This window comes from Chanos chanos, chromosome 9 (assembly GCF_902362185.1).
Source record: "Chanos chanos chromosome 9, fChaCha1.1, whole genome shotgun sequence".
NCBI classification, from domain to species: domain Eukaryota; kingdom Metazoa; phylum Chordata; class Actinopteri; order Gonorynchiformes; family Chanidae; genus Chanos; species Chanos chanos.
The window spans coordinates 43,302,212-43,314,636 of NC_044503.1; the positions used below are offsets into that span (position 1 = coordinate 43,302,212).

The 12,425-nt window shown below is 41.3% G+C and overlaps 1 protein-coding gene across 1 annotated transcript in view; it reads left to right on the forward strand.

Moving 5' to 3' along the window:
- The first annotated feature begins 908 nt into the window (after window positions 1-908).
- Window positions 909-12,425, forward strand: part of gsk3ab (glycogen synthase kinase 3 alpha b) — a 15,422-nt gene continuing 3,905 nt past the window's right edge. Inside the window, exons 1-6 of the mRNA XM_030785081.1 lie at window positions 909-1,223; window positions 4,412-4,599; window positions 7,981-8,064; window positions 9,894-10,004; window positions 10,563-10,693; window positions 11,072-11,276. Of these exons, the coding sequence (XP_030640941.1) occupies window positions 1,049-1,223; window positions 4,412-4,599; window positions 7,981-8,064; window positions 9,894-10,004; window positions 10,563-10,693; window positions 11,072-11,276 (894 nt within the window). The 5' untranslated portion in view covers window positions 909-1,048. The remainder of the gene's footprint in view (window positions 1,224-4,411; window positions 4,600-7,980; window positions 8,065-9,893; window positions 10,005-10,562; window positions 10,694-11,071; window positions 11,277-12,425) is intronic.

A 12,425-nucleotide genomic window follows, 5' to 3' on the forward strand; every position in this document is an offset into this window, starting at 1 on the left:
AAGAAAGAATGGCTCCCTGTCATTATTCAGATGCCCCGTGCTGGTTACTCTGGTCTCTTGTCAAGTGCTTGGAACTGCGTTGTGAATGAATGAATGAATGAATTTCGCACGAAATATAACCACCAGTTCCGTCCAATTGTCCGTGCTCCACAAATTAGTGCACGGTGTTGTTATTTGACCACTCGTAAGAACAGTTACGCATGATCAGTGGAAACATGTTGTAAAAACATTAAGGACTAGTGAGTAATCCAAAGATCTTTTTTGGGTCCTCAAAAAGCGGTATCTACATGTGCGCGCTCTCTCTCTCGGTATATATATATATGTGTGTGTGTGTGTGTGTGTGTATATATATATATATATATATATATATATATATATATATATATATATATATATGTGTGTGTGTGTGTGTGTGTGTGTGTGTGTATATACAATACATATTTTGTTTGCATAAACATTTTACCAGGTTATTACACTCTTTAAAGCAGCAGCATGGTCCATTCAGAACGTTTAAACTGCATTTATGCTGCACACCTGAGAATCTCTGTGCGCTGCATTTTTAACCTGTGTCTGTCTACCGTGACAATTATGGTCACATATCCAGGTCATTATAGAGGTATTCCACCCATAGCCTTTTCTCCAAAATCACAAGCTTCATAAATGATGAAAATGAACATAAAAAGTGAAATTATTTTTTAAAATAATGAATTTCGGGCTGAGGTCTTCCTTTTCATATATGGAATTTGTCCCACGGCATCAAACACATTACCCAAAAAAATCCCAAATCAGCGTAAGAAATGTGTATGGGTCAAAACTACTCCAAACTCCATTACCCAGGAGGCAATGCTGCCGGGCAGCGACTCGTTGTGCGTCAAGTCCAGCTGCTCAGCCAGAGAGGAGAAGAAAGAGGAGCCGTTTATGTGCAACGATACTCCACTTTAGCAGGCACTTTTTCAACGATTGCTGAACTTTGATCAGATATATACGGTACCCGCCTGGCCCAGTCAAACGGCACCCTTTCCCCCTGCTCCGGCACACTCACACAGATATGAGCGGCAGCGGGCGGCCCAGGACTAGCTCCTTTGCCGAGCCTTCGGGGGCTCCAGGAGCCGCTGCAGCCGCCGCCGGATTGGGCGTTGCTGGTGGAAGCACTTCAGGAAAATCCGGAGCGGGCCAGGCCTCTGGGGGCAGTTCATCTGGCTTTGGAAATGTAAAGCTCGGCAGTGAGTATTATAGTAATTACAGTAAAGACAGATCATAAAAAGTAGTTGATTTAAAGAGACGAAGAAGACGTGGGATTGATTTTTTAGCGTCTGAGCTTTGACCTAAATTGTTGCGTTAGCGAAGTTGCTAACCACATTAGCTTTGTTTTCGTAAATAGGACTGTGCAACCAGGGACCGTGTCTATATGCTATAGCAGCCCAGCTCAGGGACGCTCCGTCTTGGGGGCGAAAACTTAAAAAAAGAAAACGGTGACAGACCTGTGTGTGAAACCGCGTGCTATAGTGAAGAGAACATACATCGTCCCAAACGTCAATATTTCAGTCTGTGTTTGCGTGAATCAGTCGACAATGTACGTTGTCTTGGAAGCCTCCTGGTTAGCTAACAAAAGCTAGTTAGCCAGCTAAGTGAATAGGTTAGATTCAGGATATTACCATAAACCCGAGAGTACACTTTGTAAAAACTAATACGTATACAGTCCGATCGTCTTCACGTTCATTGAGAGTATAGATGTATGTATTTGTTTGTTTAATGGCGGTAGTAGCCATAGCCACTGTTATCTCAGATGTGGACTCGGTTCCTTGAGCAGTAAGATGGTTTCTTATGAAGGTGTGACTGACACGGTGAGGTCAAATGCAGTTATTTCAGTTAAGATCTGGCCCTCCGCTTCCACCGTGCAGTGTCTGTGACGACAGGTCAAATGAAAACATTAGAGCGACAGACAGCGGTTTAGCCATCGTAATCACTCAGACTTAGAAGACCAGTGCATATATTTTGTCTGGATCTTAGAGGGACAGACGATGAGGCGTTACAGTCTTGAAACCTCTGTGTTTGTATGTTAAAGGGGAGCAGTGTGTCAGCTTCTCTGTTTCTTTAGTGAGGAGGTGCGGTGTGTCAGATTCTCAGTTTCCTTAATGGGGAGGTGCAATGTGTTGGATTCAGTTTCCTGAGTGAGGAGTTGCAATTAGTTGGATTCTCAGTTTCCTTAATGGGGAGGTGCAGTGTATTGGATTGTCTTAACGTGGAGGTGTAGTGTGTTGGGTCCCGTTCTTTAATGAGGAGGTGCAATGTGTTGGATTGTCTTAATGAGGAGGTGCAGTGTATTGGGTTGCGTTTCCTTAGTGGGGAGGTGCAATGTGTTGGATTGTGTTTCCTTAATGAGTAGGTGCAATGTGTTGGATTGTCTTAATGAGGAGGTGCAGTGTGTTGGGTTCTGTTTCCTTAATGAGGAGGTGCAATGCGTTGGAGTTTCTATTCAGAATGAGGAGGTGCAGTGTGTTGGATTGTGTTTCCTTAGTGGGGAGGTGCAGTGTGTTGGATTGTGTTTCCTTAATGAGTAGCTGCAATGTGTTGGATTGTCTTAGTGAGGAGGTGCAGTGTATTGGGTTGTGTTTCCTTAATGAGGAGGTGCAGTGTGTTGGATTGTCTTAATGAGGAGGTGCAGTGTATTGGGTTGTGTTTCCTTAATGAGTAGGTGCAATGTGTTGGATTGTCTTAATGAGGAGGTGCAGTGTGTTGGGTTCTGTTTCCTTAATGAGGAGGTGCAATGTGTTGGAGTTTCTATTCTTAATGGGGAGGTGCAGTGTGTTGGATTGTGTTTCCTTAATGGGGAGGAGCAGTGTGTTGGGTTATCTTTTCTTGATGAAGAGGACCAGTGTGTGTACAGCACATCTGTGTTTCTCACAGTCTCAACAGTCTGTTAGAGGCAATGGAGGCGCTCTGAATGAATGAACGAATAATGGAGGAGAGATCTCACTCACATCTACTAAATAACTCATCACTCATTCATGGATGTGTCTATGAATGAATGAGTGATGAGTTATTTAGTAGATGTGTGAATGACTGAATGAGTGATGAGTTATTTAGTAGATGTGTGTATGACTGAATGAATGATGAGTTATTTAGTAGATGTGTGTATGACTGAATGAATGAGTGATGAGTTATTTAGTGGATGTGTGTATGAATGAATGAGTGATGAGTTATTTTGTGGATGTGTGTATGAATGAATGAGTGATGAGTTATTTAGCGGATGTGTGTATGACTGAATGAATGAGTGATGAGTTATTTAGTGGATGTGTGTATGAATGAATGAGTGATGAGTTATTTTGTGGATGTGTGTATGAATGAATGAGTGATGAGTTATTTTGTGGATGTGTGTATGAATGAATGAGTGATTAGTTATTTTGTGGATGTGTGTATGAATGAATGAATAAGTGATGAGTTATTTTCTGGATGTGTGTATGAATGACACATCCACAGGGACAGGGTTTTCTCCATAGATGTGTACTGTCAGAAACTGAACCCTTCTCCATACACATGGATACTGTCAGTTGGTCTCATCTGTGTGGATTAGCAGATGCTGCTTAACCCAGTTTGGTCAAGTTAGGGTGCTAAGACACACACACACACAAACACACACACACACACACTCAAGAGACAAAACAACAGAAACACTTTCTCTAACACACACAGACCAGACAAACACACACACACACACACACTCACAAACACTCTTACATGAGGGAGAAGACAGAGCTGAAAAACTTGCATCAGAGAGAGGGCAGAGCTGAGACGCTCTAACACACACACACACACACACACACACACACACACACACACACACACACACAGACAGGCAGACAGACAGACAACCCAGATTTACATTTACACACACCAGAGAGAGAACCGAACAAAGGAAGCACCCACAGACGCTGTGAACTGAGTGTTTGAAACACTGTGTGTGTGTGTTTGAGAGTTTGAAACACTGTGTGTGTGTGTGTGCGCTTGAAAGTTTGAAACACTGTGTGTGTGTGTGTGTGTGTGTGTGTGCTTGAATGTTTGAAACACTGTGTGTGTGTGTGTGTGTGCGTGTGTGTGCGTGAGTGTGTGTGTGTGCGTGTGTGTGTGTGTGTGCGTGAGTGTGTGAGTGTGTGTGTTTGTGTGTGTGTGTGTGTGTGCGTGAGTGTGTGTGTGTGTGTGTGTGTGCGTGTGTGTGCGTGTGTGTGAGTGTGTGTGTGTGAGTGTGTGTGTGTGTGTGTGTGTGTGTGAGAGTGTGTGTGTGTGTGTATGTGTGTATGTGTATGTGTGTGTGTGTGTGTGTGTGTGTGTGTGTGTGTGTGCCCGCGCGCACTCCGTCATCTACATGTGTGCTAGTTTGCGATGCCTTTCTGACCTGTGTGTGTGTGTTTAGGGGACAGCGGCAAGGTGACGACAGTGGTGGCCACGCCCGGACAGGGGCCGGACCGTCCACAGGAGGTCTCTTACACGGACATTAAAGTTATTGGGAACGGTTCCTTTGGTGTGGTCTACCAGGCCACACTCACACATACACATGAGATGGTCGCCATCAAAAAAGTACTGCAGGACAAGAGGTTTAAGGTGAGACACAGAGAGAGAGAGAGAGAGAGAGAGAGTGTACGCCTCACTTCATCACATTACATCACACTACATCACACTACATCACATCACACTACATCACACTACATCACAATACACTACGTCACACTACATCACATCACATCACATCACACCACATCACACCACACCACATCACACTACATCGCATTACATCACACTATATCGCATCACATCACACTACATCACACTACATCACACTACATCGCATTACATCACACTACATCACACTACATCACATCACACTACATCGCATCACACTACATCACATTACATCACATTACATCACATCACACTACATCACATTACATCACACTACATCGCATCACATCACACTACATCGCATCACATCACATTACATCACACTACATCGCATTACATCACACTACATCACATTACATCACACTACATTACACTACATCACATTACATGACATTACATCACACTATATCACACTACATCACACTACATCGCATTACATCACACTACATCACATTACATCACATTATATCACACTACATCACACTACATCACACTACATCACACTACATCACACTACATCACATTACATCACACTACATCACATTACATCACACTACATCGCATTACATCACACTACATCACAGTACATCGCATTTCATCACACTACATCACATTACATCGCATTTCATCACACTACATCACATTACATCACACTACATCACATTGCATCACACTACATCACATTGCATCACACTACATCACATTATATCACACTACATCACACTACATCACATTAAATCACATTACATCACACTACATCACATTACATCACACTACATCGCATTACATCACACTACATCACATTACATCACACTACATCGCATTACATCACACTACATCGCACTACATCACACTACATCACATTACATCACACCACATCACATTGCATCGTATTACATCACACTACATCGCATTACATCACACTATATCACACTACATCACATTGCATCACACTACATCACATTATATCACACTACATCACACTACATCACATTAAATCACATTACATCACACTACATCACATTACATCACACTACATCGCATTACATCACATTACATCACATTACATCACACTACATCGCATTACATCACACTACATCGCACTACATCACACTACATCACATTACATCACACCACATCACATTGCATCGTATTACATCACACTACATCGCATTACATCACACTATATCACACTACATCACATTAAATCACACTACATCACACTACATCGCATTACATCACACTACATCGCATTACATCACACTACATCGCATTACATCACACTACATCGCACTACATCACACTACATCGCATTACATCACACTACATCGCACTACATCACACTGCATCACATTACATCACACCACATCACATTGCATCGTATTACATCACACTACATCGCATTACATCACACTATATCACACTACATCACATTAAATCACACTACATCACACTACATCGCATTACATCACACTACATCGCATTACATCACACTACATCACAGTACATCACACTGCATCACATTACATCACACTACATCACACTGCATCACATTACATCACACTACATTACATTGCATCGTATTACATCACACTACATCGCATTACATCACACTACATCGCATTACATCACACTACATCACATTACATCACATTACATCACACTACATCACACTACATCACATTAGATCACACTACATCACACTACATCACATTACATCACACTACATCACATTACATCACACTACATCACATTACATCACACTACATCGCATTACATCACACTACATCACAGTACATCGCATTTCATCACACTACATCACATTACATCGCATTTCATCACACTACATCACATTACATCACACTACATCACACTACATCACATTGCATCACACTACATCACATTATATCACACTACATCACACTACAGCACATTAAATCACATTACATCACACTACATCACATTACATCACACTACATCGCATTACATCACACTACATCACATTACATCACACTACATCACATTACATCACATTACATGACATTACATCACACTACATCGCATTACATCACACTACATCGCATTACATCACACTACATCGCATTACATCACACTACATCGCATTACATCACACTACATCACACTACATCACATTACATCACATTACATCACACTACATCACACTACATCACATTACATCACACTACATCACACTGCATCACATTACATCACACTACATTACATCACACCACATCACACTACATCACATTGCATCGTATTACATCACACTACATCGCATTACATCACACTACATCACACTACATCACATTAAATCACACTACATCACACTACATCACATTATATCACACTACATCACATTAAATCACACTACATCACATTACATCACATTACATCACACTACATCACAGTACATCACACTACATCACAGTACATCGCATTTCATCACACTACATCACATTACATCACACTACATCACACTACGTCACATTACATCACACTACATCACATTATATCACACTACATCACACTACATCACACTACATCACATTAAATCACACTACATCACACTACATCACATTACATCACACTACATCACATTATATCACATTTATTCAATTAACAGATGGTTTCATCCAAATCAACTACACACACACACCACATACACACTACATAAACACACACTACACACTACATACCACAAATACACACACTGAACACTACATACACACACTACACATACACCACACACACACACACACACACACACACTACATGCACACTACATATCCGCTACATACTCCACACACATACAAGTACACTACACGCACAAACACACACACAGTACATACACACTACAAACAAGCATTCACACACACACACAGTACATACACACTACAAACACGCGTTCACACACTCACAGTACATACACACTACAAACACGCGTTCACACACTCACAGTACATACACACTACAAACACGCATTCACACACTCACAGTACATACACACTACAAACACGCATTCACACACTCACACAGTACATACACACTACAAACACGCATTCACACACTCACACAGTACATACACACTACAAACACGCATTCACACACACACACAGTACATACACACTACAAACATGCATTCACACACACACACAGTACATACACACTACAAACACGCATTCACACACACACACAGTACATACACACTACAAACACGCATTCACACACACACACACACACACACACACTCATCCCTCTTCTGTGTCTCCCTCCCTCTTGTAGAACCGTGAGTTACAGATCATGAGGAAGTTGGATCACTGTAACATCGTCAGGCTGCGTTACTTCTTCTACTCCAGTGGAGAAAAGGTACGCACGCGCACGCATGCATGCATGCACACACACCACACACACACACACACTACGCACACACTACACATGCACGCACACACACACACACACACACTACACACACACACATGCTACAGTCAGAGCATGTAAACAGTACTTGCTGTGATGGCTTCATGTTCTAACATCGTAATTGGAGTTTGTACATTGATATCCCATAATACTGCACAAATGCCTTTACCCCGCCAGTACTCCATTATATCACTATTACCCCCATCAATAATATATCACCATTATCCCATCAGTCATCCATTATATCACTATTACCCCATCAATAATATATCACCATTATCCCATCAGTACTCCATTATATCACTATTACCCCATCAGTAATATATCACCATTATCCCATCAGTAATCCATTATATCACTATTACCCCATCAGTAATATATCACCATTATCCCATCAATAATATATTATATCACTATTACCCCATCAATAATATATCACCATTATCCCATCAGTAATCCATTATATCACTATTACCCCATCAATAATATATTATATTAATCTATAATATCACCATTATCCCATCAGTCATCCATTATATCACTATTACCTCATCAATAATATATTATATCACCATTATCCCATCAGTAATCCATTATATCACTATTACCCCATAAATAATATATTATATCAGCATTATCCCATCAGTCATCAATTATATCACTATTACCTCATCAATAATATATCATATTAATCTATAATATCACCATTATCCCATCAGTAATCCATTATATCACTATTACCCCATCAATAATGTATTATATCACCATTATCCCATCAGTAATCCATTATATCACTATTACCCCATCAATAATATATTATATCACCATTATCCCATCAGTAATCCATTATATCACTATTACCCCATCAATAATATATTATATCACCATTATCCCATCAGTCATCCATTATATCACTATTACCCCATCAGTAATATATCACCATTATCCCATCAATAATATATTATATCACTATTACCCCATCAATAATATATCACCATTATCCCGTCAGTAATCCATTATATCACTATTACCCCATCAATAATATATTATATTAATCTATAATATCACCATTATCCCATCAGTCATCCATTATATCACTATTACCCCATCAATAATATATTATATCACCATTATCCCATCAGTCATCCATTATATCACTATTACCCCATCAATAATATATTATATCACCATTATCCCATCAGTGATCTATTATATCACCATTATCCCATCATCAGGTGTAATTATTTATATAAATACTATGACACTATAATATAATAATACTGTAATCTATTGTGGTGTTATTTAAATACTATAATATAATAATACTGTAATCTATTGTGTTATTATTTAAATATTATAATACTATAATATAATAATACTGTAATCTATTGTGTTATTATTTAAATATTATAATACTATAATATAATAATACTGTAATCTATTGTGTTATTAGTAATCAGTTATATCTGTTGGATCAGTTATCAGTCTTGGTTCTGGTTAGCACATTTAATGTTATTGGACACGGATCAATTACCATGTCAGTATCTCAGAGACATCTTTGTACCTGAGAAACTCTTAAGAATTCACACACACACACGGGCCTCAGGACATGCTGATATGCTTTCGTTTTCTCATGGGTTCTCCATGGACATCGTTTTCTTAAAGCTTCAGATAATGTTGGAGTGCAGGACTTGGTGTTGTTTAACACATGTTACGTAAATCTGTCTGTCTCTCTCTGTCTGTCTGCCTGTGTGTGTTTGTCTGTCTCTCTCTATCAGAAGGATGAGGTGTATCTAAACCTGGTTCTAGACTTTGTTCCTGAGACAGTGTATAGAGTGGCACGCCACTTCAACAAGGCCAAAACCACCATCCCCATCATCTACGTCAAAGTAAGGCGCGCGCACACACACACACACACACCATCCCCATCATCTACGTCAAAGTAAGGCACACACACACACACACACACACACACCATCATCTACGTCAAAGTAAGGCGCACACACACACACACACACCATCATCTACGTCAAAGTAAGACACACACAAACACACACACGCACACACACACCATCATCTACGTCAAAGTAAGACACACACACACACACGCACACCATCCCCATCATCTACGTCAAAGTAAGGCGCGCACACGCACACACACACACACACCATCCCCATCATCTACGTCAAAGTAAGACACACACACACACACACACCATTCCCATCATCTACGTCAAAGTAAGGCGCGCACACACACACACACACACACACACACACACACACACACACACACACACACACACCATCATCTACCTGCATTACAGGTTGTATTGTTATATTGTTAAGGGTATATAATTTTCTGTTGTTAAGGATTGTGGGTTAAGGTTATGTGATAGGGTTAAGGTATGTGTTGGGGTTAATCATCTCTCTCTCTCTCTCTCTCTCAGGTGTACATGTATCAGTTGTTCCGGAGTTTGGCGTATATTCATTCCCAGGGCGTCTGTCACAGAGACATTAAACCTCAGAACCTCCTGGTCGACCCCGACACGGCCATCCTCAAACTCTGTGACTTCGGCAGGTGAATGTGCATGTGTGTGGGTTTCTCTGTGTGTGTGGGTGTGTGTGTGTGTGTGTGTGAGTTTTGGTGTGTGTGTGTGTGTGTGGGTGTGTGTGTGTGTCTGAGTTTCGGTTTGTGTGTGTGTGTTAGTCAACCCCGACACAAGGGCGGTGTTTCGGGCAGGTCAGTGCATGTGCGCGTGCGTCCATGTGTGTGTGTCTGTGGCTGCACAAGTGTGTGTGTGTGTGTAAAACCAGTTTAAAGAAGGAATCCTGGGCACAAATCTGTGCTGGTTTGACTTCAGCTGTTGGGCCGTGTTTGGGTTGGGTAGAGGGCAGAGTGCTGTTTAAAGGATATATACGATGCCCTCTCTCTCTCTCTCTCTCTCTCTCTACGCAGCGCTAAACAGTTGGTGCGCGGGGAGCCGAACGTGTCGTATATCTGTTCGCGGTATTACCGCGCGCCAGAGCTCATATTCGGAGCCACTGATTACACGTCCAACATCGATATCTGGTCGGCAGGGTGTGTGCTGGCCGAACTGCTCCTGGGTCAGCCCATCTTCCCTGGAGACAGCGGAGTGGATCAACTGGTCGAGATCATTAAAGTAAGAGCACACACATACACACACACACACACACACACACACACACATACAACATCAATTAACCCTAACCCTAACCCTGGAGACAGCGGAGTGGATCAACTGGTCGAGATCATTAAAGTAAGAGCGCGCGCACACACACACACACGAAATAAATACACATACAACATCAACATCAATAGACAGACAGACACACACTCACACAGTCTGAACACACACACAGAGTCTGAACAGACACAGAGTTAAAAACATCCATTGTAAGTTGATTATTGTCCGTAGATGCAGTGAGAGAATAAACGGTGTAGACACAGTGAGATGCAGTGAGAGAATAAATGGTGTAGACAGAGTGAGATGCAGTGAGAGAATAAACGGTGTAGACACAGTGAGATGCAGTGAGAGAATAAACGGTGTAGACACAGTGAGATGCAGTGAGAGAATAAATGGTGTAGACACAGTGAGATGCAGTGAGAGAATAAACGGTGTAGACAGAGTGAGATGCAGTGAGTGAATAAATGGTGTAGACACAGTGAGATGCAGTGAGAGAATAAACGGTGTAGACACAGTGAGATGCAATGAGAGAGAATAAATGGTGTAGACAGAGTGAGATGCAGTGAGAGAATAAACGGTGTAGACAGAGTGAGATGCAGTGAGAGAATAAACGGTGTAGACACAGTGAGATGCAGTGAGAGAATAAACGGTGTAGACACAGTGAGATGCAGTGAGAGAATAAACGGTGTAGACACAGTGAGATGCAATGAGAGAGAATAAATGGTGTAGACACAGTGAGATGCAGTGAGAGAATAAACGGTGTAGACACAGTGAGATGCAGTGAGAGAATAAATGGTGTAGACAGAGTGAGATGCAGTGAGAGAATAAACGGTGTAGACACAGTGAGATGCAGTGAGAGAATAAACGGTGTAGACACAGTGAGATGCAGTGAGAGAATAAACGGTGTAGACACAGTGAGATGCAGTGAGAGAATAAACGGTGTAGACAGAGTGAGATGCAGTGAGTGAATAAATGGTGTAGACACAGTGAGATGCAGTGAGAGAATAAACGGTGTAGACACAGTGAGATGCAATGAGAGAGAATAAATGGTGTAGACAGAGTGAGATGCAGTGAGAGAATAAACGGTGTAGACAGAGTGAGATG